Below are 27060 nucleotides of genomic sequence, written 5' to 3' on the forward strand. Positions count from 1 at the left end.
GTTTGGTTGAATAAAAATAATCGAACATAAATATTTGATGAAACAGCTTCTAGAATAAAACATGCTATGAATATAAAAAGGTAGAAAATGTGAAATCATTTTGAAAAGTTGAAGATACTATACACATATGGAATCTGATAGCATATTATGATGCTTCCTTATGGTCAGATTAATCTGCATCTCATACGATCTGAAGGTGAGAGGGTCATGGGGCTGGAAATATAAAACCACAGCTCAACTAAGCCACGAATTGTTCTTGAGGCCTATGACGCCACTGAGCAGTTGTTAAGAATGAGAAATATTTTGATTCCACAAGTCTTATGCTTACTGGTTTATAAGTCATAGAGCCCCGATTTCAGTTTTACAACATCCCAAAGTTTCAAAAATTCTTTTGGAAGTTTTATGTAATTTCCAAATATTGACCATATTTTAGTTTTTTAGGTAATATATCATTTGTGGGAAGGGCAATCACTAAATTGTGAGAATTGCTGCCTCTACTCCCAAAAGGTTGGAGGTGGGTAGATGAAATCACTTTCTAACACACTGAAAATTACAAGAGTTTTATTTTTTGTTTTTCACTTCTGGTGGGAAAGATATATATTTAAAATATCTGTAAAGGGGGTTTTGCTACTTTTCATTTACTAGGGGAACTGAATGGTGCATGCTGTGATTTCCTGACATGACCAGCAGAGGCCTCCATGCGTCTCCTGCAGTAAAGTTATTCCTGGAGACAAATTCTGGGAAGAAATGTGAGACTACTGAGTTACCAGGTCAAGAACAACACAGATCACAACATGTAGTCACAACATGTTTCTGAGATTCCATTCAATGTTTTCAGCAAATGTGCCCATACCAACAGTACTTGCTCTGTGCCAGGCACAAGACGGGCTCTGTAGAAGCTTGCCTCAAATGTGTCCCCAACAGAAGCATTGTTCTTGTATCTGAGCCGAGGCCTTCCTGCAACTCCTGTCAAGGGCACATGGGTTCTGGGGGTGGCATCAGTTTTGAGGCATCAGATGAGATATTTGCAAAGAAGTTGGGCTTGTGACTTGCCAACAGGAAGTAGTGGAAGTAACGGTGTGCCAATTTCGAGGCTAGGCTAGGAGAATAATTGCTAGAGGGATGTGAGAAAATCATGGCCAAGAGCTCCATTGCCCTGCTAACAGCCAGCAGCTCCTCAGAATTGAGAACCCATAGCTGAGCCACCCCGCAGGCGCAAGAGCAGGCTGAATTGAAATTAGCTGGATCTAGTCTGCTACAGCACAACCACTATGCAGACCTGTAGACAAATGGTCAATGGTAAACGGCTATAGTTTTTAAGCCACTAAGTTTTGAGGTGGTTTGTTATATAACAGCAGCAAAATAATACAGCTTAATTATAATCATAGCAACTGTAAGGTGATTAGTGATACTCATTTCAGGAGGAACACTATTACATTAACAAAATAATTTAATAATATGAGATTCATATGGTCTATTTTGGAAATAATGAATTAGTATAAGCCAATGACTCTTCCTATGACATTAATGCCTCTCTACCAATCTACCTTTTTTTTCATAAGAAATGTCCACCGAGACAGAAAGTGTTAACTTACAGTCCTTCTGCAATGCACTCGAGTGAAAGAACGTTTCCTCTTAATTCTTCTTTGTTGCTTGCATTGCCTTCTGGAGTTAAAAATGTTGGTGGCCTCTCTCTGCTTGATTTAACTGTAAACAGGAAAATCAATATGCAGTACGAGTTATGAATATGTATTTCTAGAAACAGTTCACTGTCTAAAAATCTAATCCATTTTCAAAACCATTTAACATTGATCGTGAAATTTGTTAAACCACAACACACACACACACAAACACACACACTCTCTCTGCCTTACAAATAGCCATCACTCACTCACTTAGCCAGAAATAAAAATAATTTTGGTTGTATAAGCACTAATAGGAAGGACTATTTTCCTTTTGTACGTTTCCTTAATTTGGGTTAGGTTTTTATGAACTTTTGGCTGGTTGGCAAATTTTCAAAATGCAGGCATAGTGAAGAAAATCATGTTATTAAACTATCTATCCCTTAAGATTAGTGCTGGGGTTAAGGAGAAAACGAACTGTCATCTTCTAGAAGACGGTAGGTTTTTCTGAAAGGAATGACTGTGGAAGGAGCATTTGGTTTACACCAGGGACAACATTATAGTCAATTCCACTGACTAATCATGGAGCTAAACCTGTGGTGGACATCTAACAAGACCCCCCAAACTGCCAGGTTTATGGAAAACCAAACCAAACCAGAGAGTTACTGACAGAGGTCTGCAAATTGTGTGCCACAGATTAAGAAATGGTGGAGTTCAATACACTGAAATTGGTTCCCGCAATGGACAAACCAAGAGGACTCAACTTAGAGCTCTCAGGGAGATTTCCACAGGCCACTTTCTTTTCTATGGAGACCTTGCCTAAATGTGGCCTTATGCTCTGATGGCCTCTCAGAAGAACTTAAAGCAGAAATCATACCATCTTAAGGTGCTACGGCCCTTAATAGTTTCCAACACTTTAATGTACTATCTATTTGATGCTTACAAAAACTGAAGGAAAAGGTAATATATGAATTATTGTCATTTCTCAAAAAAAAAAAAAACAGAGAAGGTATTACTTGAGAGAACTAAGAGTTTTTCTAAGATTTTAGAGATAGTGGAGGAGACCTTACCGTGCTGAAATCACTTTGGGAATGATATTGAGGCCATATTTTTCGGGAGTATATCAAAATAAGATAAAATAAAGTAAGGCAGGAATTGTGGTATATCTACTATGGCCATGGACAGTACCGTAATCTCTTCTACTTCATTATCTCAAGGGGAAAACATTAATAGAGTAGAAATTCTGCCTTCTAGATTATTAAGAGGACCCATATCCAGAATCCATAATGTTCATTGATAGACTATACACTTGAGAGCCACTTTCCCTTAAAAAGAAACCAAATTCTTTTCTTTTTAAGAGAACGAAGTTAAATGCTCTATTTTTAAAAGGATTATTTCCACTGAAGATAGTGACTTGGTTTTAAACAAAACTAAGAGAAACACATGGCTAATTTTATGACATTGATAATGTCACATGAAAACAGATGCGAAACGTGATGATTTACTATCAAAATCCACTTAACGTTAGTGGCTAAAGGTTCCTAAGACTTTGATGGATTAGTGTTCTAGCAGTTTAGCAAACCCTGCCAACTCTTATTTAGTTCATGAGGAAAGTTCATGAGGAACAAGACAAAAAATGAAAATTACAATTCTGAACGTACATGAAAGATTTTTTCCAAATCACGAGAAGTGGTTCTTTACATGAAAACAGTTATAATAATTTTCACTACTATACATACAACATGGAAGATGTTTTAGTGACATGTTTTAAAGCTTATGGTTAAATTCTGCCAGAAACATACATTTATTTCTAGTGATACTAAACACGCAACTAGGAATTTCATAAAGCAATAAGGTTAAATAGGCATGGAGGTGAAGTTAGTGAACTAAATTCTACAATGAAGGAGAGTATAGCAGTTACAATCACCATAACTCACCACCATAAAACTCAGTGTCACTCAAATTAGCAGCTATAGTGTCATTCAATTCATCCACTGAAATAAACAGAATATTATGAAGAATGCACAAAAGGAGGGGAGAAGGTATCGTAAAAATAAAGTATTGGGCAACAAAAGCAAACGAATGCAGCTATGCTGACCAAGGGCCATCCCTACTAAGTAAAAACAGTACTTCACATTATACGTGATTAGCTCATTGATTCGCTCAGCCACCCCCAATCAGTAATACGTGAATATACATTGGAAGCTGCAGGACTGCCAATTAAAGGCATCATGGGGCATAAAGCACACCCAAATGCTCAGAACACTAAGTAGCTTCAGAAAGTTGTCATGGAAACAATAACGGTAATAACAGCAAAAAATATAAACTATAGTATTTAGGATATGCATGCTCTTTATAACACATATTCCAACACTTCAGTGACTATTCACAGATAGTTTCCTGATCAATGAACCTGTTTATTTCAAAGTCAGCAATACTTAATAGTTAATATATCTTGTGCATTTGTAAACATCCTGGAAAGACAGATTCAGGAAGCTGAACTCTTACCTGAAATCACTTTCACAGAAATGGGTTGCTTCTGCTGTATGGTTTGAGTGTGATTAAACCTGGCGTAACAGATGTAGTCTTCACGGGTATCCTCTGGGAGAACATTGGAAAAATAAAGGTCTCCATTGAGTCCCTGGGAAACCCTCTCACTTTGTGGAAGTCTTTGAAAGGCTAGAGAAAGGCAGAGAGATATCCAGGTCATTCCATCATAAAGTAGCCACTTTCCAAATTAGCAAGATAAATCCATCTGCTAATAGTTCTGTGAACTTCACTTGAATATATTTTCCTCTATAAATCTCTTTGAGTAAAAGCAAATAACCGTAAAAACAAAAAAACCCCAGAAAAACGAAATGAAACATAAAACTCTAATTGTACCTGCTTGACCCTAATTTCTCTGGAGTGGGGGGAGAGGTCAGGTCAGAGTTGTATAGTGAAGTGTTTTAAAAGCCAAATGTGAACTGAAAAACGTTTGACAAAAGAATTTGTGTGATCTTTCCTAGTATTTAAATCAGTCTCTAGTTGTTAAACACATATACACGCGTATCTTAGAAAATGCAGTAAGGAAGCTCGTGCCGATGTTAACTTGGGTTGCATGTACACACATGTGGTCAGACATGAAACACGGTGAGAGAACTCAACTGTGAGTGAGGCCCTGTGCAAGGTTTTGGGCATGCTAGGGTCCCTGTCCTGAGTCCCTGATCTAATTGAGGAATCAGGCAGCAAACGAGCAATTAACAAAAGGCTTCGACGATCACACTATTTAACACTGCAGACACACTCCTCGAGGCTCTCACACCCAGCCTTCCCTCACTTCTACCTTTTCTTTTCTGAATTACTTATCACCTTCTAACATACAATGTATTTCCCTTGTCACATGTATGACTTATTGCCTGTCTCCCTGCACTAGAATTTAAGACAGACAGCATCATCCGCTTTGTCCACTGTTGTAGCACTGAAACCGCATCTGGTCCTTAACAGGCGCTCTGTAATTAAAGGAATAACTGTGGACACTCTGACTTCTGGTTTCACATTTAACTAGTTGCTTCCCCTCCGGGCCAGTTAAGGAACTGTCCAGCCTCAGGCACAGAGGGAAGATTTCTAAGCAGCTGAAGGACTCAGGGAGGTGGGACCACTGATGTAAGCGTGAATTTATACTTGGCTGGCTCACACGCAGCATGAAGTTTCTGACTCTGCACAGAGCCTCAGCTGTGTGACTTAGTCAGCTCTGAAGGGAGAGAACGAGGAAAAATTGCACATCCCCGTTGCCTCGGGCCACGTGTTGTCTCCCGGAGGATTTCTCCAGTCTGAGTCAACCCGTTGTTCCTCACGCAGCAGGTGCCCTATCTAACATTTCAGGGAATGTAAAATTATGGTTAGAAGCTTGCCACTGCCTTGGGCAGGAAATGGCAGGGAAATGTGGAATCAGTGCTTGAAGGAACACTGGTTAGCCATGTTAACCAAGTTCTTAGTCAAGAAAGGTGTTTGGTTGGTGGTTGTAAATTCCTGATTTTAAACCATTAATCCCTAGGGAAAGGGTTGTTTTAAAAATAATGCAGAAAAATAACATACATTTATTTAATGAATACAAAGAGTTAAAGATAAGCATACAATTATTCTCTTCCATTTCTCCTGCTGTATTTCATTATTGGCCAATGTTGGTAGATCAAATTAAAGGGAATGGGGCTCTATGAGGATGGTGGCACTTTGCCCATTGAGTTCCTTTGCATTACATTAAAAAAAAAAGCATGCAGATAGGAACAACTTGATAATATCATCTTGCAAAAAGAATGCTAGACAGATTGGAACTTTTTCTCATATTCCAGATGCAATTTCATTTGAAAGGTCTAGATGCTTTGCCAACAGCCTAAAATGTATGAAAAGGACATAGCCAGCAATGCAATATGGAAAAAAAATTATGTTACATATTCAGATGATTCTGAGACTTTACATGCATATATCTCTTTATTAGGTAGAAAGGTCATCATTTCTAAATAAGAACCAAGGACCAAATGTTGGGCCTCATGTTGGCAGTGACACTTGGATACTGCTATTCTCGACACCATACACCACTTATTTACTTTTGATTTGCTATTTATTCGTTCAAAATCTGTAAAAAAACTGTTATGTAATAATAGGAAAAATATGCTTGCTCACTCATTCCTTTATATATCTATTTTCCACTTCTTTGTGATACTTTCTCTGAGCGCTTTCACATAAGAAGAGTCAAAAATGGAAATTAAATGTTAGAGGTAAATTTTATCTTTAGTAATGTGTACAGCCTGTGATTTCAGAGGAAATCATGTCACCAAGAATATAACGTATTCCCCACAAATATTTTGCAGTCATTCTCACAATTCCACCTAAATGACTCGTGTCGAGGTCAGCAGCGGTCTCCCTGATGTCAAGTTCAGCAGTCATTTCTCATTCAGATCGGAAGTTATCTGATGGATCAGCAGCATTTGAAACAGTTGATTGTTCTGTCTTCTGGACACTCTGTCTGCACTTCGTTCCGGGGACACCACTCTCTTTGTTCCCTTCTTACCTCAGTGACTGCTCCTTGTCGTCTGCTTTGCTGGTTTCCCCCTTGGTTCCTGGCCCCTGGAGGGCTCCTGGCCTCAGGCCCCCTGCTCTTCATCACCTGCACTCCCTCCTTTAGCTCCCTCATCAGCCCCTGGCTCTAAGGAGCACCTGTGCGCAAACATTTAGACGTTGCTGACTGGAGCCCTGAGTCTTCTTCTGACCCCTGTCGCTCTGACTCCCCCTGCTGGGCATCTCCATACGGATGTCTTACACACCTCACATCCCAAACCCAGGTTCCCTGCTCTCCAAGCAGAACTCTGTGCTGCCTCTAAGGTCACGTGCCAACCTATCAGCACAGGAGGTTATAGAGGGCGGGACAGGCAGAGCAACAGACGGCGCCCTCGAGGACCGGGACGGGCAGGAGGGACCAATGCCACACTGCCTAACAGATGACTTCATGTCTCTGTGCCTCAGTTTCCTCATCTAAAAAGTGGAAAGAATAATCAGACATACCTCATAGGGTTGTTGTAAAGAACTAATGAGATAACCCACATAAAGTCCTTAGCAAAGGCACTTAGTAAAGGCCCGATAAATACTTGCGGTTGTTGGGGATAAAAAGCCAAAAACTGAATGAAAAAACATAGCACATCCAAAACAGCTTGATCTCCTCCGTTCTATGGGCTTCTGCTGTTTCAGGAAATGGCAAGTCCATTTTACCAGTTGTTCAGTCTTAACTTTGTAGTTATCTCTGACTCCTCTCTCTCACGCCCCGAACTCGACCTCAATAAATCCTGAAGGATCCACCTTCAAAATTAATGCAGCATCTGACCATTTCTTACCCACCACCTGAGTCCAGGTCCCCATTCGCTCTCACCTGGATGACAGCAGTGGCCTCCCAACAGCTCTCCCGCCTCTCCCTCTGGTCCTCTCTGTTCTCCACACGTGAACTGAAGTGACGTGACCGCTACTGGTTTCCCGTAGGGTCACTCCTTCAGTGTCTCCCTACTTCATTCAGAGCAAAAGCCAAGCCCTTTACATTGAGCCCCTGGGCTTGTCCATCGCTCTCCCCCTTGGCTCACTCAGTCTGGCCACACTGGCCTCCCCGTTGCTTTTAACACACACCAGGGACGCTCCTGCCTTACAGGCCAGCACCAGTTTTCCCTTTCCACCCAGATATTTAGGGGCCTGCTTTGCTCTCTCATTCCTGTAAGTCTCTGCTTAAAAGTCTGCTTACTTTTCTTCATAGCACTTATTGCCAACTGACACTTGTTTTAAATGCATTTATTCTCTGCTTCCTTCTTTGCTCCCATCTATTTCCACCACACTGAATATAAGCCCAGGGAAAGCAGGGCATTCGTTCGGTTTATTTAGAGTGGTGTCTGGTACATAGTAGGTGCTCAATAAAATCGAGTGCGCGAATGCAATGACATGTGGTTTATTTCAATGAGCATTTACTTTCCTGAGCATCTCTAAATCATTTCATAAACATTTTATGAGGTAAGGATTTATTGTGACAGCAAATAATCATAAGACCCTTGAGTACAGAAAGTTCATGTTTTTAACACTTACAATTATCCATCCAGAATATTATAGGTGGTGGCAATCCGATTGGAGGACTGCAGGGAAGTACCAAAGCCTGGCCATTTCGAAGCGTTATTGGTTCAAGTTTTTCTTTGGTCCACAGTGGAGACCCTATGAAATAAAATAATAACTCCTACGATATCTGCGCATCGAAAATTTAAAAAGCACTAGAAAGAAAGAGAAACGAAACTTTTGGGGAAATAATAACTCAGAATTTATGCACATTAAGATAACAAGAAGATAATTTCTAAACACAGTGTCAAAGTAAAAAAAAATGACAATTTTTATTCATTGCCATTAATAGTATAAATTCTGAGTCAGTGATTCCATGTCTAAGAACTTATATTAAATAAATCATTAAGAAGATACATAATTTTGCTACAATCATGCTCTTCTCAAAAGAATGGAAAACACTGAAATATCAAAACATTTGTTAAATAAGTAATTGTACACCTACACCTTTGAATATCATATGGTATTTAAATATACTTATTTATAAGATTGATATGAGAATGCACGATATGTAGATGTCAGAAAAGGTTACAAAATAGTTACTTTAGAATGAGCTCATTTTAAACACATTCATACATATCAGCCTATAAAAAATGAAAAGAGCAGTAATTATTTCCTTGAATGCAAGGATTCATGAGTAATTTTTAAATTTTGTTGTTTTATTTGTAGTTAATTTTTTCCATACTGAACATGTATTACACATGTAATAAAAAAAGTTTTTTTAAATGACCAGAACTGCAAATGGTCACTGCTCTTGGGTACTGACCACTGCAAAAAGAGCCACAATAATATCAGGGTAGTGAGGTCACTCTATTTCCAGCGAAATTTTGAAACAAAAATGTTTAAAGAAATAACATTTAGACCTCAATTATCCATTTCATACTGAATTTATTTCCATCTGGCTGGAGGAAGTCTGCTCTTACATAAGATACATGAGAAATTAATAATTAGATCAATTTGGGGAAGAAACACTTTTCTTATCCCTGGTCTTTTACTCTGGACTTGTATAAAAGATGGATTGGGTTGGCAAAGCATTAGGCTGAGGAACTTAGGGTAAAGTGGAAGGAGCAGTAATTTTCAAGCAAAACAAGGTCAGAGTATTGGAATCAATGCCACTGCTTTCTTGTAATAGTATCTGGATGATGTAATAGATGCTGAGTCTTGGAATCATACTTTAAAAAGGGTCCCGTTTGATGGACAAGTCCCACTTACTGGATGGACGAACGACAATGTTATTAGAAATGGCAGCTCCGCGTTCGTTCCTGGCTGTACACTGATAGACTCCTTCATAGGTCTCCGCTTTCCCTTCGCTCATGATGTTGATTGTAAGGGTTCCTGAGCCAGGCTTCATGGTGACGAGAGGGTCTTTATCTATGTCAAAATGAGTCCCATTTCGGGTCCAGGAGAAGCTGCCCCACACGTAAAGGATTAAGCTTGTTAACCGTCCAGAAAAACAGGATTACTTACTCTTTAACAAATTCCTTGCAGTTTTATGGGTTTCTAGGAATAATTATTAGATTTTAGTATTCAGTTAAAGAGCAATAGGCTCCATACCTAAAATGTTTCCTTGAATCACGACTTAGAAAAAAGTGCTGACCATACATTTTAAGAAACGTGTCTTCATTAGAACTAGCTGAAATCGGACTCAATAAAGAAATGATGCACACAAATTGCCTGTCATTTTTCAAAGAAAATACAGGAAGCAGGTCTCGGAGGCACCCTCCCTTCGAGCTTTATTAGCATTTTTATTGTAAACGCCATTGTTCGTAGAGTTGATAACCCGTCTATAAAAATTTGCTCTGGGCTGAAATGTGACAAGAAAGGCCTTCACAAGGACTAATATACGTGTGTGTTTAAAAGTGATCAGACCAGTTTCAAGTCACCAAAATGCAAAGTGTACGTTGAGAGGAGGGGAAGAAATACGAATTCAGTGGGTGTTTTAAATGTTGGTTATTAAAAGTGGTAATTCCATATAAAATATATTTGGAGAATTTTTAATTCTAGAGATGATATTGTAAATTCCTTAGGAAGTATTTCAATTTGTCAATCGAAATTCTTCTTTCTCAGTTTCTATTTATATAAAAGATTGCCTTACATAAAAGCCACAGAGCTCATGTAATTCAATACTTCATAACTAGTCACAAATCAACAATGGCCACGCTCCTACAAAGGCACGACTCTCTCCAGTGCACTATGCCTTCCAGGCTCACCTGGATTTCCCTTCCCACTGCTTATCCTATTTGTAGCGGTGGTTGTCACAGCTGCTAGAGCGGGAGGTGGTGGCGGTGCATGCTACTGGCATATAGTAGGTAGAAGCCAGGGATGCTGCTAAACATTCTACAACGCACAGGACAGCCCCCAGCCCCACAACGAAACACTACCTGGCCCAAAATATCAATAGTGCTGAGGTGGAGAAATGCTGCCTTACAGAGAGTTACAGGCGGTATTAAACAGGTGTGAAACTGAAACTGTGTGATGTCACATTAGGCTTGAGCGCCAGAGGGTTTCTAATTATACGGTAGAATACATTGTTTTGAAGCAAACCTTTGATGGAAGCGTTTGCTATACTTAAGTGTTTAGTAACAGCTAATTTTTTTCAGGTGCCAGTCTGTGACAGTTTGTTAAGACTGGTAACAGACAAACTCAGAAATAAAATATTTAGAGACTTTCACTCCTTTATTACATAAAAACCCACATTATACCTAATAATAATAATCAAGCTCTCCATAGCTCCCATCTATCATTGGACAAGTAACAAATCATCCACTAATTAGCTGTGGTAGCTCGGGTAAGTTACCTCGCATTGTTGGGCATCAGATGCTCATCTATAAAATATATTGGTTGAACCAGATAATCTCTGGTGTCTCTGCCAACTCCAAAATGCTATGCAGTGCTCATGCCAAGATCCACATGGAGAATCCTGAGTACTGACCTCTGCCAAGTTCGCAAAACCTAGAACCACCGTATAGACCTCTAGAGCTGGGAGAGATCTCAGAAGTCATCAAATTCAACTTCTTTATTTTACAGGTGAAGATCTGAGGCCCAGAGCAAAGGGATTTGCTCATGTCCTAAGGCCAGTAGAGCCACTGGAAGGTTCTTTCCATATCTCCCCACAATTTTTGAGCATTTCCTAGAAGGGTATGAGTTCGGAAATGCAATCAGCTGGGTTTTTAAAGAACAAACTGACTTGAAGCAGAGAGAAACAAAACAATGAACCTACAAAAGATTCTTGAGAGATACGCAGGATCGGAAATTAACGTCCGTCTTAGTATCCATGCTTCTTTTCAGTACCATCACAGAGCAGAAAGCACACCCACCTGGGAGGAGGTTTCCCTTTGGCCTCACACTGGATTACAATATTCTCCCGAGGGTCGATAATGTAATCTTTTGGAGACTGCTGAGTAATGGTTGGAGGTTGTACCACTTCGTTGTAGAAAGAAGAACAATGTAAAGAAATAAAACACTCAGTATCTTAATAGCAATAATTTTTTTCTGTATTAAAATCACTTAACCTAAACTAAATCTGCTCCAAAATTTTCAGTAATTTCTACTTTGGCAGCACACACCTCAGTAGATTTTTAACTAAAAGTCTCCTAAAACTTCAAAGTCAAAGCATAACTTCCTTTTGGTAATTTTTATGCACTCACAAAATCCATTTTCCCTCACTATAAGTTTGGGAAAATAACTACCAATACAAGCTTAAAATTAAGACCATTTCATTTCTGATGTAACAATGAGAAATTCCTCTTATTCCTTTGGTTCAAACAATGCCTTTCAATGAAATTTAAGTTATGAGGTAAATTTGCGTTTCTTAAGAAAGAGTAACTGACTTCTAGTTCCTTAGTGTGCTAATGTAAATTAAAACATGTTGGGAACAAATAAATTTGAGGCGTCAATGTTAAAAAGATGGTTAAATTGGGACTTGACATGTCTTATTAGAGCCAGGAGATAGGTGGCTACCAGGAAGAAAGATAAAACAGTCTTATTTAGAAGACAAATGGATTGTGAAGTTCTCTGTGATAGAAGACAACATTTCCATTTCACTCTTCAAACTGTTATCTGATCATTTATTATCAAATCATAGCGGGGGGTGGGGCTGGAGGGGACCATTCTGACCTAGAACAATTTAATCTGAAGAAAGCAAGTATCTAATCTAATGTCCATTACTCTAAGCTAAGATTACCATGTCCTTCTTCTGGTAGAACCAGAATCAGTGTTAGAACAGGAAGGGACTGGAGATATACCCTATTTCAACTTCTTTTGTTGCTCAGGGCAGCAAAATGGCTTGACTACCAAGGCAGAAAGCAGAGAAGAGAATCAAATTCTCCTGGTAGAAGTTACTGCCTTGCACAACTCCAGGGGGAGCTGTTCACACAGACCAGGGGCTCTCAACCAGGGGCAATTTGCCCTCAGCTCTCGGGGGACATTTGGCCACATCTGGAGACAATTTTGGTTGTCACCACTGGGGTAGGGGTGGTACTGGCATCTGGCGGGTAGAGGCCAGGGATGCTGCTAAACATCTTACAATGTACAAGACAGCCAACTGAACAAAGACCTATCTGGATCATTTAAGTTTTTCATATTCTGGATCTTTCCTTTCCTTCCACCCATGCTCTGTGCTTCCTTTGTGAAAACTCTTCCACCTGTCAACCAAGCGTTTCCCAAAGCTCAATAATTGCCCTCTGCTCTTGTCTTTCTTTACTGCGGTCACTTGTGGCCAGGGCTAAATTTGTCAATTTCGTGTCCAATGTCTTATAAATATGCAAATGTGGTTCTGTTCTCTTGCTTTGTCTCCAGCCTGGTTGCTGTCCACCAGACACCTCTTACTAAATATCTAAATAACACCTAAAATATAGATCAAAAGATAAACTCATTATTGCGATCACTTACTGTGCACCTATTAAATGCAGGACACTGGACAGTACCAATTTCCCCTCCCTTTAGCAAGATCCATCTCCTTCTCGTCCTCTCACTTAGCCAGCCGCTCTTCCCAGCCTCCACCACTACACAGGGAACCCTTATTCTTCCAGCCCCAGCAGCTCCCAATGCTGGTTAGCAGCTTCGTCTGGTAGAGAAGAGCTAGTCCGTTTGTGTCTTAGAACCAGATAGTCATTCTCTTTAAATTGTGTGAATTTTCTCATTGAGTTACATCAGATGTGAATGAAGCTTGGAAATTAGTAGAGCGGAATATTCACAAAAGAAAAAGAGTATTAATACCTGAGTCTTCAGAATTCATGCAGGGAATATATTAAACTTGCTTCTTGATATTTAAATGCAATGTTTAGCCAAAGTAAATACACATGCTTAAAAAGACGTTAGGCACCAAACACAAAATTGTGCATTTAATTCACAGCATTAATTCAAAAACAAAGACATGGTCAAATTTTCACACTGCCTGGTAATTACAGAAAGACACTTACAATCTTCAAGAAGTTTTGCTTTTTCCCCATCAATATCAGCAGGTGAGTGGGCAAACAAGATTAAAGAAAACCAGATGTTAGTAATAAGAACGTTAGAACCCTGAAGATAAAAGAGGCATCTTGTCTATTTGCTTTGACCTAAAAAACCAGTATAGCAAAGGTTGAAGTTGTGAAAGAAATGGGTGCAGGAATGGTTTTGTTTATTCCTGCAGCATTTATCTCACATAAACATATGGAGGAACAAAGGGAATGCTGTAGGCAAAAAATGATTCTTCCACAAATAGGAACGGCTAATTCCATTCCATACGTGTTGTGCTGGACAAGTAATTATGCTCAATTTGAAAAATAGCTGAAATCTGCAATTAATCTGAGTTGTCACATACTGTGTAGTGTCTGATCCTATTATCCCCAGACATCGCTATGCACATGGTAATAACACCTAACAATGGGACGCTGCTCAATGACCGTGCTCCATCCAAGCCAAATCCAACACTGATTTTAGATTTTTACATTTCTGGGGTTAACCCCCAAGTCAGTAATTGAACTTTTCAGACTGTTAGCATATTTCTGCTTCAGAATTCCTCAATCACCCAGTGGTTCTTAGTACCTACATCAAGAAGCAGCTCATGTAGAAGGGGTGGAAGGAAGAGGGGCAGGGGAGAAGTGACATTAGCATATAATTCAAATGATTCTGCAGGGCGGCCTGTCATTCCTACTTGCAAAGGTTAATACAGGAGTGCCTGGGTTGTCTCTGACTTTCTTTTCGTCATAGTTCTGCCTCTTGTCCATTAGCAGCGATAATTGAGTTAGCCGTAGGTGACTGTTTCCCTCTCATTGTTAGACTGAGCAGTCAGATTAAGGGGGAATATATTTAACATAAGAGAGAACAAAAGCATTTCTCTTAAGTGTTGTCTCTCTCTCTCCTATGTAGCTGTTAGGTCAAATGCTCCCTTAGACATTCCAACTTCAATGGGCTTAACCATTCACGTATATATATATATTTTTTTTGAAAAGAAATTAAGGTCACCGAATGAATATTTTTTGAAAATAAGTAAAATATTGCATTTTCTTGTACTTTAGACTATAGACACACAGCAAAGGAAGTCAACAAAGTGTGGGGCAAACCACATCTCTTCTAATGTCTTTCCACCGGCAGCTGCAACCTCTTTGACAAAAAATGACATCCCAACAATTGAATAGCTCCAGGAAAATGCTATCTTCCTTGCACCTTGGAAAGTTTGCCAAACAGATGTTCTATTCAGGAAGCTAATGGATTTAAAGAGGTCATGCAGATTAGGGATAAATGAAAATCAATTCTGAAGTATAGTAATTGTGCAAATTCTGCTTTCCGTTGCAGGAAAAGTAATCACTTGGAACCCAGCATTATCTTTATTTTTCACAAACAGGCCACCCAGACCAGGGAGAGCACAGTACATACTTTACCATTAGGAAAGGGGTGGGCTAATATAGTAGCTGTTACTTGCGCTATTTTGAATAGCATTTTTGCAGGTGGCTTGTTTTATTCTCAAAATTTACATCTCGATCTTTGATTACATATTTTGAACCAAGAAAGACGTTTCACTAGGCTTCAGATATGATACATTTCCTAGATCTAGACTCATAGTTAAGATTCAAAATTTGAAAGTGAATTTTGCCTTGTCTGAATCAGGAGAAATGAATTATGGGTAGCGTGAGGATACAGAGGGGCGTGGGGTTGGCGGAGAACACCATGAGCATCTGAAGGGAGAGGGTGGAAAAGTGGGGAGGGCTCCATGATCGCGTAAATAGATTCACGCAGCTTTCTTGCAGGACTGCTTCTATAAAGAGTCGCCCGTTGGGAGGATCAGGGCAGCCCCCATCCACTCCTTCCCAGGCCACCCCTCCCGTGGTACACAAAAGGCACCTGAGGGGGAAGAAGGCTAATGACAAGGATGGGACAGCGTGTCTGACCGTTTCAATGGCCATTTCTATGGTGTGATTCTTTATAAACACCAGGTGCTGAAGGTACAGCTAAATTAATTTTGATTAGCTTTTCAGTATCACGCAGACATCTCTCCACTTGCACAGTTCAGAGTGATGGTAAATGCTGGGGAGGTTCTGACTCCGGGGCCTAACAGCTTTAAAACGTTAATACTTACGATCAAGAGGTACTTCCAGGGCACTAATCATCTGGCACAGGAAGAGAATCAGGGGCGCTCTGCCTGCAGATAAGCACTTCTTTTTCGGCATTATTTTAAGCGGCATTAGCTTAACTCCCGCTGAGAGCCACAAACTGAATTTCCTTTTCTTCTTTCACAAGAGATTTGTGTGCAACGTTTAAATAATTTTCATGCAGGGAACTGAAAAAGGGTAGAATAAGTATTATAGTGTATTAAAAAGAAGGAAACGGGCGGAAGTCTGCAGCACAGAAAATCAGTCCTGTATTATACATGAACTCTAAAAGGAAGCCAACTTTTAAATATTTAACTCTCAAGACTGGAATGATCATTTATTCATAGATCAGCTAAAATCAGGTCAGAAATATTTGTAGTGATGTCCAGTAAAATCTGTCTACTTTGCCATCCTTATGGTTTTTCTGTTTTAAATACCTACATTTATATCAGAGGCTACCATGTTGTTCCTAATAGATCAGGAAAACTTGGCTTATAAATCAGTTAGAAAGTGTGACTTCAGACGGGAGGCCTAATGGCTTCTCCATCCTAGAGGTTATCTCTAGGAAAGTTCAGGGCATTGTTGCAAATTTGCTTCAAACCCTAAACACTGATTTGCCAGCGGAACCACCGACAATTGTTGCCTTCCTCACCTCTGACGTAGATGAAAGCAACAAACAAGTCTGGGCTCTGAGTTCTAGGCCTTTCTCAGTTACCATCCTGAATGGTGCCGATTAATTTTTCCTAAAGGGTCTTTCTCAATATATCCTTAAACAGGTAATAAAAAAAAAAAGCCCTCAATGATCTGGCCTCAATTTATCCTCCAAAACTTATCTCCTCCTATTTCCTTATAACTGTTTGTTTGTTTGATGCTGTTTCTGGTTTTCTTCCTTGAGTTAATCCTTGAATTTCCCACCTTCTTGCCTTGGTTTATTCTATTCCTTTTTCCTGGAACACCCTCTCCACCATAATTCTTTATCAAAATCCAATTTATTTCTCTATAGATCAGCTAAAATTACAACATTAGCTGATTACCCAAACTAGAAGTCATTCCACCCCGTAAGAATAACTGAAATTCCTTGTTTTAAACATCACATATATTACATAGATAGATACAGGGATAAATAGACTTTTTTGTATGCATACTCTCTCTCCCCTACTCCTTCAGGCAAAGACTGTGCCTCTCCCATCTTTGTATTCCTCTCCCAACACCTAATATAGTGTGCTTGCACAAGAAAGTGTTCGCGGTACACAGGGCAGCATGAGCACAAACACAGAATACAGACCTCTGTCCCACAGCACACTCCTAGCTGGAATGATAGGTTTACTTATGTCTTCTCATTAATGAAGGAGAGGGGTGACCAATGGCTCTCTCCAGAAGGTAAGAGAGATGTTATTATTACAAACTAGGGTAGCTCCCACAGCTTAATTATTGAATTATTTGCGTGATTTTTATTATTTGCATAATTGTATATTTTCACAGTGTCCATCTTTCCCACTAAACTGAAAGTCCCTAAGGATAGGATTGAATCTTTCCTGTTCCCTCCCCATTGCAGCCCCAGAGCCCATTACCATGCCTGGCACATGACAGGGAGTAAATAGATATTTGTAGGAAAAAAATTAAGACAGGAATGGGGAAAGATCTTTGAAGATGAGGTTGTATTCAGATAGATAATCTGGCCACAGTCTACCTAAGGCTATATTTATATTTACACTACTTGGTTTAAAAACCAAACTTGTCAATATGGCAAAATTAGTTGTCATGTCATGTCTGTGTGTGGAATAGAGCTTAAAATGTATAAAAAGAAAACGAAACAATGCTGATAACGTGTTTTGTTAGCAATTGATATCTAATTTGAACCTGATTACAATTGAGTTGGACACTTCTTGCTAAACAAATAGAAAGAAAGAACTTAATAGGCTAAACATAGGCATTCTACACATATAAATACTATTTTGTGAATGAAACATCCATAACTATGTGGTTTCATTTAAGATGCAGAAAATCTGTATTTCCATATCATAATATATAAACAACTATGTCCATCAAACATCAAGAGGCAGGTATAGAAGCTCACCTAACCATTTCCAACCAAAATATAAACCAGACTGTCTTTCTGTGTGTGCAAAGCATTTCTATATCATTTAATCCTATTTACTTAGGTCTCTCATGATTTTCCTGTTGAAACGCTAATTCTGAATTTACACACAAGCTTCAGGGAGAATAAAAATAAATGGCACAAATGGTACTAAAACAAGTTGATGTTACACACTACATGTGGGGAGAAAACTATAGTGTCAAACACTGAGAAGACAAACGCCTGATCAGTGTCAAGCTAACCGAGTTGATTCAATGTAAGTGCCTAGCTCTCTGAAGAGGTGCTGGACAGCTAAAACACTTTCTAAAAGATGTACTAACAAATTGATTGCCTGTAAGACCTTCAGCAACTACATACAATTTCTGTTATAAGTTCTTCACTTATTATTTATTTTGCCTGGATGCTTTAACGACTCCTCCTTCAAAACAGAGAAAATCATTAGACAACTTCATATAAGAGAAAGTTCATTCAACCTGCTTTATCTTTTCAGAGTATACATGGAATAAGATATGGCACATTAAGTCACAGTGTTGTATAAAGAAAAAAAATACAAATTTTAAGAGAAACGGAGAGAGCACTTACTTAAACAGACATGAGTAAATCCCCACAATGAGAAGAGGAGGTCATGAGCTAGGGTGACTGAAGATGGTCTCTCTTCAGAAACTCTAAGTGAACTGCACCAGTGGCCACAAAATCCTCTCCAGTGTAGGTTCTTTGTGGGGAGGACAAAGCAACTGCCCAGCCCATCCTCCGAATCCTGCCCGTGGAAAATCACTCACTCCTCCTACGGACGCCATCATAGGTGAAAAACCCAATGCCCAAGGACAGCCTTCGGTCCCCTGCACTTGGTCAAAGTGAAAATCAAATACAGCTACAGACTGAGCTTTCGTTCTGTAAGAATAATGTGCTCTGCACGTCTCGCAAAGGAAAACCACTGCTTCTGCACTTGCAATATTGATGTCAACGCCCTGCCCTGCTAGGAGCCCATCTGTCTTGCAGTTTACCTTGGAAAATGATGGTCATTCTCCCTTACGTGAGAATCATGAGCTAAAACTAAATTGTTTATGCAATTACATTAAAATGAATGAAACCCCAATTTGAAATAGCAGCATCATGTTTAGCTAAGGCTAAAGAATATGCTTGTATGATATAGGTTGTAATTTGCAAAAAATATTTGCCACAGACACTTTAAAGCATGCCTGAATGAGACAAAGTGTAGGCTCATCTTTGAAATATAAATTATCCTGATATTTAAAACCACAGACATTGTCAAAATGACTCAGAGTAATGATAAACGGGAAAGGCTTTTAATATTTCACTTCATTTAACTCCCTCCAAAGCAACTTTTCACCTGTTACCTACAGAAACTCTGAAACAGAGGGAAAAAAATCTTCCTTCTTCAGTAAACTGCTCATCGTTAAAAAAGAAATGCAATTCAAGGTTCTCTTACTTCTTTTTGCCTAAAATTCATATTAAATCATAGAGCAAATGTTCCCCTGCATTATTTACCGTATATTTAAAAAGACAAACCTAAAGTTTTGACAAAGGATTCATATCAAGCCCAAAAAAGATAGCTCTCCTGTTGCTTATTTAAGAAGTCTTGTCATCAGAAAGAAAACAAAATCTTTGTTTTTCCCTCAAGTGAAAGATGAAATGATTTTAATTAAGAAATACGTCGGCTCTCTACCAGAACACGCATTACTTACCCTTTCATTTTCCTCTGTCTGTGCTCTTCAGCATCCCAATACGGGCTGCTCAATGCCGACTGCACAATGTAACATGATCTGCTCTCTAAGCCAATAAACAAATATGTTGATGTGACCGGACGCCCTTTGGCACACTAATTATTGCTTGGTGACCCATCAGTGACTGGCTTCACTGACTGGAAAACTAACTGGAACTGGGTGTGATTCCGCCTTGACTATGAAAGGATTTTTCAGCCGTCAGCTTGGGACAGTAATTTTTTCTATTTTGCTAAATATTTACCATAAGGAATGAGCACGTTAATGCCCATCCCTAGCCCAAACCTCTGCTTTTCAATCAAATTTTGAGTCGGAGACTATGGAAGGAAGGTTAGAAAGAAATGGACAGTGACTTCGCATGATTAACACACCAACAAAGGTTCAGTTATATCTACACAACTACACTGACATGAACGCGCCTCAGACAAACGCAGTCTGGGATTATGTGACTATAGAAATTGTAAAGATCTCTTCAAAGAACGAGGCAAACTTTGTGAGGCACTGAGGAACATGTTTCTCACTTCCTCCTAATCCAAAAAGGTGTCCCATAGTAGAGTTTCCACAGGGAATCTGGGAGCTGGAACCTGGAATAGTACTGACGGAAAGGTGGACAATTAAGAGATGGTTTTACCCAAATAGGAGATGACAGAACACATCTTGATAACAGCTCAGATCTCCATTCCTCAGAGCACCATAACTGACTGTCTTATTTGATATTCATAAAAACCCCAGAAAATAGGAAAGCAGGCATCATACCCATTTAATAGATTAGAAAAAAAAATCCTGATGGCTCTTATTCATTGAGCACCTTCCACGTGCCAGGAATCGCCTTGAGTCCGCTCCACGCATTAACTTCTCCCATCTTCCAAATAACTCCAAAAGATAAACTCCATTACATTTTCCAACTTGCTTATAAGGAATCCAAGATACGTGTTGGTAAAGTCGCCTGCTTAAGGACAGACACGCGGTACGTAAAGTGCCAGATCTAGAGCTCCAGTTCTTCTGAAAAGTTCTAGAGCTTTCAGCCATCTCACATCACCATATCAGAGAGGCCCCTAGCATTTCCCCCAACTCATATCCTCTTGTTTTGCGTTTAGCCAATAAGCAAACAGAATTACCAAGTTTAGTCACTGATGTTAAAAAAAAAAAAAAAGCACTAATGGTTTCTGAATATCTACACGAGATTTTCACAGTGTTGCCCATAGCACAACTTCAGGGGCCTCTGCACACTGGATTCCATATGAATAGTGCAGCTGGAATTGGACCACATGCTGGCCCAGCCTTGTAAAGGAAACACAAGTCAGGACAGTATAGACAAGATGCACTTTAAAAAGTTAACTTTGAAAGTAGGTAATCTATGCACACGGTACAACATTCATAAGGTACAAAAAACCATATAATTCAAAGTAAGCAACCCAAAAACCCCGCTTCTCCCTTGGGAGGGTTACTATTACCAAATTTTGTGAATCTTTCTAGAGATATTTCACACATAAAGAAGCATAAAAATATATAAAACAATATTTTAAGGACATCTTGGATTTAGACAATTTTTTAAAAGCCTTTTTGACAATGAAGTTAGATCACCAAAAATACCCACGTCTTTCAATGAAATCTAATTATTTGCAACTCATGAAATTATTTGGATACTGGCTTTTTCACACTTCCTTTATTTAGTCCAGCATTACAAGAAAGGAAATAGTAGACAATGATATAATTGAGAGATCTAAGACAAGGGATACAGCATGCTTCATGAAAAGTCTATACATGTGAGACTAACAGTAACCTTGACCAAGGATGGCACCTGTTCCACACTTGTCCAGTCACTTATCTGATGACAGTTGTCAGGATCAACCCTAAATGCCTGCCACGCTCACAGTCTGTCTTTCTGCATTGACCCCACCATGCTGACCAAGGCAGGAAGAATCAGGAGTGGGTGTCTGACCAAAGGCAGCAGCCATGTAGAGCCTGGCAGATGACTCAGCTGTGTGAGAGGGCTGAAGAGTGACCAACGAAGTGCTAACAAATTCCTTTCTCACGAGGAGGGTGAATATGAGGCAGAAAGAGAATGAGTCAACAGTTTGGAGCAGGAACAAAGGCCAAAGATCACACAGAGGCAAGGCGGCATGAGAAACCATGAGTAAGCAGAGGCTATGAGGTGTCAAGAGCAGAAGCAAGCCAGTGGGCAGCAACAGGATCAGCAGGAACAGACTGAGTGACCGTGGCATTGGTGGAACACCTGACAGGTGATAAAAAGCACCTGCTCCTCTTGCACTATGATAACCAGGCCTCTAAAACTCTTGGTATCCCAAACAACATTCCCATTCTCTACGAGGTTTGCCAGAATAGTGGCTGTGGTTGGAACGTCTACCTGTCTTTCTTGCATCTTGTGAATTCTTAAACAAGCCTTCACTAACGTGGTAGGTAGACTGTGACGTCAGTGGTCCACAGGCAGCACTCCTCCCAGCATCCCGACCCTTGCGTAGTCCTCTCTCACAATGACTCTGGGCTTGGCCATGTGACATACTTTGGCCAATGGGATTTTACCAAAATTATGCAAGCAGTGCCTGAGTGAGGAGCATTTGTACACTGGGGCTTATCCTTTTGTAACGTTCCCTCCGGGAAGTTTGAGCTAGATTACTGAATGATGAGAGGCCAGTGGAAAGAGTCCCTGGGAGAGGAAAGACCATCTTGGACTTTCTGGCCCCAAGTGAGCTCCCAGCAGAGAGCAGCTACTTGTTAAACCACATGCAACAGGAGAACCAGATGTTAACCATCTGAGGGTTAATAAACCCTCAGAATTATGAGGAACAATGAGTTGTTATTGTTTTAAGCCACAAAATTTTGGGGTGGTTTGTTACATAGGAAAGATATCTGAAACAATTAATTAAGATAAACAGAGATTGGATGTTTCCTGAAACCAGAAAGACCCTAATATACACATTTAAAAGGACTGATGATTCAAATGCACAGATCTCTTTATAAGATTATGGCTGGAATGACAGGAATTCTAAATGAATAGTCTGACGATGTGGGTTTTACTTCTAAAATTATCTATAAGTTTGTTTTTTTCAAGATAGACTTCTTTGTATATATGTTGGTGTAGCCAAAGGGCGGATACTTAAGGAACATTTCTACCCCTCCCACCTTCCCATCTCTGTGAATCAGACCAGAATTCTGACCGGGTTCAGTCTGGCTTCTACTCAGATCCACTCACTCTCCTACCCAAGAGGGAATCTGAAGAAATGGAGGAGGAGAAAGAGGGAAGCCAAGCAAAGACTGAGAGACAGGTCTATTCCTTGATCACAAGGTCCATTTCCCAGTTGATTTCCTTCCACTTATAAGACAGAAACAAAGTTCCAATTTTTAAAAAGGGAAAATAGGGACCTGCTCTAAAGGTGAAGTCTGAGAAATAGAAATTTAACTCTGAATATGGGTCTTGATAGTAACATACTCAGAAACATGTGTAGAGTCATTGAAACAAGCTCTGGCTCTATTTACCTTGCTATAAACTGAGTTTTCCACAAATATCACTGAAGAGATATTAGGGTCAGAAACAGTTTACTAAAACCTTCAGCAGGGGCTGGCCCCGTGACCGAGTGGTTAAGTTCGCGCGCTCCGCTGTAGGCGGCCCAGTGTTTCGTTGGTTTGAATCCTGGGCGCGGACACGGCACTGCTCATCAAACCACACTGAGGCGGTGTCCCACATGCCACAACTGGAAGGACCCAGAACGAAGAATATACAACTATGTACTGGGGGGCTTTGGGGAGAAAAAGGAAAAAATAAAATCTTTAAAAGAAAAAAAAAAACCTTCAGCAAAAATGGCTACGCAGGATATTAGTATTCTAAATGAGCTATACCTGATCCATTTGTCAAGTGAATGACACATGGCGAAATGGCAACCATTTAATACTAGATGATGGCATTTTGGAACACCTGACAGGCTTGTCACTTAAAAAAAGTTATGTCACCTTTCCAAGACAAGAAGCCAGGATTTACAAACTGTTATTCTTTTTTTTTTTTTAGGAAGTTTAGCCCTGAGCTAACATCTGCTGCCAATCCTCTTCTTTTTGTGCTGAGCTAACATCCGTGCCCATCTTCCTCTACTTTATATGTGGGACGCCTGCCCCACAGGACCTAAACAGAGCATAAGTCCACACCTGGGATCTGAACCAGCAAACCCCGGGCCACTGAAGCGTAACGTGCGAACTTAACTGCTGCACCACCAGGCCGGCTCTACAAACTGTTATTCTTGCTGGATAGTATGAGCCATTCAGGATGGAGATGCAGGGCAATGGTCAAAATCTCATAGTGTGCTCCTCTCCTAATGGGCATGAAGAGGTTCAAGGAGAAGAAAGAGCATGAGAGAGAATGAGCCTACACCGCAGTGAGAAATTAACTCAGGGGTCTCAGGGCTCAGCACAACACAGCTGATATCTCGTTCATGCTAATGTCCAGTGTGGCTGGGCAGGGTGCTCTGCTCCAGGCTGACAGAGGCACCACTGTGTGCTGCTGTCATCTCAACATGTGGCTTCCAGAGTCCCCAGGTTCTGCCACTCAACTCCCTCCACCCAGAGGTGACACACACATCACTTGCTCTCAACCCACTGACCAGAATTAGTCAATGACTCCAGCCACAAGGGAGTCTGGGAAATGTCAGGTGCCTGTGGAATATTTAGTGAGCCCTTCTAGCTCTGCCACAGAGACTGTGCTCAATTCACAGTAAACCTGAAGGTGCCTTTTCTGGAAAGAGTTTGACCTTCTACAGGAAGGTTGTCTTATGTTGCATCCCAGTGATCCATCAGGGAGCAGGATGAGGATGGTGAGCAAGGGCTTTGTGGGCGCTGGTTGGCTGCAGCCCCTCCTCTGTCTTCTCCCAGCTGCATTTCTGAATCACTCTTTCCTATAACTTGGGCTCCCCCCACACAAGGGCCTGGGTGCGGGGGTGAGCAGGCAGAAGGCCCAGATTTATCAAAGACAAGGGACATCACTCCTGCCGTGTCACAGATTACTATAATCTTCACAGTAACATTTCAAAATGGACTTTGCCAAGGCATCTAGGCTCTGTATAATAAAAACAGGACCATGGGAATGAGAAATGGAGACAGACATGACTTGAAGAATTGTGTTTTCCACTTGTTATCAGTGCTGGGAAAGGTATATTACCATAAACTAAATAGCTGGAAATCCTTCATTCCAGCCTAGAGGCTATTTCATATAAAGAACAAAGCTCAGTCGCTTGCTGATAGGCATTTTCTACTACAAAGGATTTACTAGCAAAACGGGAGAGCAATGTATGAAATATTTAACTCCCAGTGCATTTAATTTTCTTTAAACGGGCTAGGTGAAAATCTGCATTTATCAAAAAAATAAATCAGTAAGTGATCATTTGCTTCCAAGAGAATTTGTCAGATTTACTCCAAAGATCATCCTCTTCCCAAGCATTTAGAATACAATTCAGTTTCCAGGAAGTTAAATATTAGCTCCTCAGGAATCCATATTCTCTAGAAAAGCTAAGTACACAGAAGCATAAAGGTTAGAAACAACGTTCTCTGCAATGTGAGATTTAATCAAACCAACAGTCCAAGCTTTCGAATATTCTGCTGTGTGTGAAAAGACACTGACTTCTCAGGAACCCCTCTTTTCTATGAGAAGATCGTATTCCATCTCTATTACTACTTAAATGGACTCCCTAGAAAGAATACATTCCCTTGCTATGGTGTGAAAGAAATGGCAACTCAAAGAGCAGGTTAGGGTCACCATCCACAAGAAAGTATTCTTGGTCCAAGCGTCCAGCTCCCTGAAGAATCAGGACAGACAACCTCTGGTCTTATCCAAGTTGGTTGATAAGAACATTAAACATAGAATTACTGCCTCTTTGTGTCTCTTCAGTTGCGTTCTCATGGAAAAATTTTTGAGGGTAAACGGAGAATTTATTTCCTAAAGATAAATATTTGTGTCTTTCTGGAATGAGGGGCAGTAAAAGGAAAAGTGAGGAAAGAGGACAAAGAGAAAGCAACAAAAGAAGAAATGTTGGGGATGTAAGAAACTTCCAAGTTACATTATTATTATATTATTATCATTGTTATTACCAGTTTTTTTGGTTTGGGAATTGTGATAATTCATAGAGAAACTGGGCAGAAAAATACCTATGAAAAATGATTTTTTAGAGCATACGAAAGTAGTCACAAAGATTTCCAGGGAAATGTTTACGTAGGAGCACCTCTGTCAGGGTACACGCTTAAAACATCTCTGGGTCTCTCACAGCCCTATCTTTGAACTACGAGAGCCGTACCTGCTAGAATGTGAGTGGAAACATACAGCAGCTACCAGTTGAGATGCTACAGCAGAAGGGGAAAAACCAAGACCAGAAATTAGAAAAAAGAGAGCTAAGCATCAGATTCTGTGAGGCTGCTGGTTACTGAATCTGATGAAGCTAGGCAAGGCAAAAATGGAGAAACGAGTATCAGCCACATGCTAATATCTCAACAAAGGGCAGAACGATTGAGCAGGCAGGGCAAGTGCCCAGGTCCTTCTCAGAGAAGAAAGGGTTTGGGGCTATCAGTGAGGCTGATCAGTGGTTTCTGGGCCTGGGTACCACTTGCTAGGTCTCTGTGTCCAGTGTAGCCAAGATAGGCAACATGTGAGGGGACATCTTGTGGAGGAGGCGATTCAACAGCCTGGGAGAGCAGCCAACAGAGTCTAGAAGTGAAAGGATTGGGTAAAGAAGAAAATCCAGGTAAGAGGCAAGAGGAGGGATGCCAAGCGAGACCACCCAGACTAAGCTATGAGACCAGAGGATGTGAGAGACAGAACCCACAGACATTCCTAGAGCTGAAAAGAACAACTGCATATGGCCTCTGTAGGGCGCTGGGTGTGAGTGTGGGGGTTCTCAGGCATGGACAGGAAGACACCACTAAAGGTCCTCTCTCTGCCTGGTCAGCTGGCTCAGGATTCAGAAGGTAAACACTGGGGGCCTCTGGCCACACTTCACTAGACCAAGGGCAGCATCCTAAAGATGTCCAGTCAGTCTGTTTGAGGAAGGCTTTCAAAGTTCAGGTTTTTGTCTCCTTCAAGAACTTAAAATAAGAGTGTTCTAGGCCCTTGCTAGAGTATGAAATATTAATTGTTGGTCTCTAACTCCTTCCACAAGCCTGGGAGAGAAAAAAGTTTTGTTTTGTTTTTGGAAGGCCTACCTGCCCCCCTAGAAATAGCTCAGCAGATCTGTCAACACTCAATAGCAGCTCAGCATCAACTTCTGATGTTTTATCCAAGTTGGTTATAAGAACAGGATCTATAAATTCTCATTTTTTTCCTCTGTACTTTTTAGTTCAAGAGACCAAGTTCTTTCGTGCAGATTTTGCAAACTGTTCTAAGCTATCAGGCAGACAAGCAAGACTCAGAAAAC

General features: G+C 40.3%; 1 protein-coding gene across 41 annotated transcripts in view; it reads right to left on the minus strand.

Annotated features, from left to right (window-relative positions):
• The window catches only part of NRCAM (neuronal cell adhesion molecule), a 252230-nt gene that overhangs the window by 53166 nt on the left and 172004 nt on the right, over window positions 1-27060 (minus strand). For 14 of the 41 annotated variants that reach the window (XM_070265482.1, XM_070265480.1, XM_070265471.1 and 11 more), the window contains 7 exons: window positions 15802-16002; window positions 11561-11666; window positions 9456-9652; window positions 8220-8342; window positions 4131-4301; window positions 3560-3616; window positions 1596-1707 (listed from right to left, as the gene is read on the minus strand). In XM_070265482.1, the coding sequence (XP_070121583.1) occupies window positions 1596-1707; window positions 3560-3616; window positions 4131-4301; window positions 8220-8342; window positions 9456-9652; window positions 11561-11666; window positions 15802-15907 (872 nt within the window). In that variant the 5' untranslated portion in view covers window positions 15908-16002. Of the gene's footprint in view, window positions 1-1595; window positions 1708-3559; window positions 3617-4130; window positions 4302-8219; window positions 8343-9455; window positions 9653-11560; window positions 11667-13663; window positions 13682-15801; window positions 16003-18494; window positions 18635-19618; window positions 19706-27060 lie in introns of those variants that run through there. The other 27 variants (XM_070265454.1, XM_070265451.1, XM_070265452.1 and 24 more) reach the window with 8 other exon arrangements.

The sequence above is a fragment of the Equus caballus genome, chromosome 4, assembly GCF_041296265.1.
Source record: "Equus caballus isolate H_3958 breed thoroughbred chromosome 4, TB-T2T, whole genome shotgun sequence".
Classification (NCBI taxonomy): domain Eukaryota; kingdom Metazoa; phylum Chordata; class Mammalia; order Perissodactyla; family Equidae; genus Equus; species Equus caballus.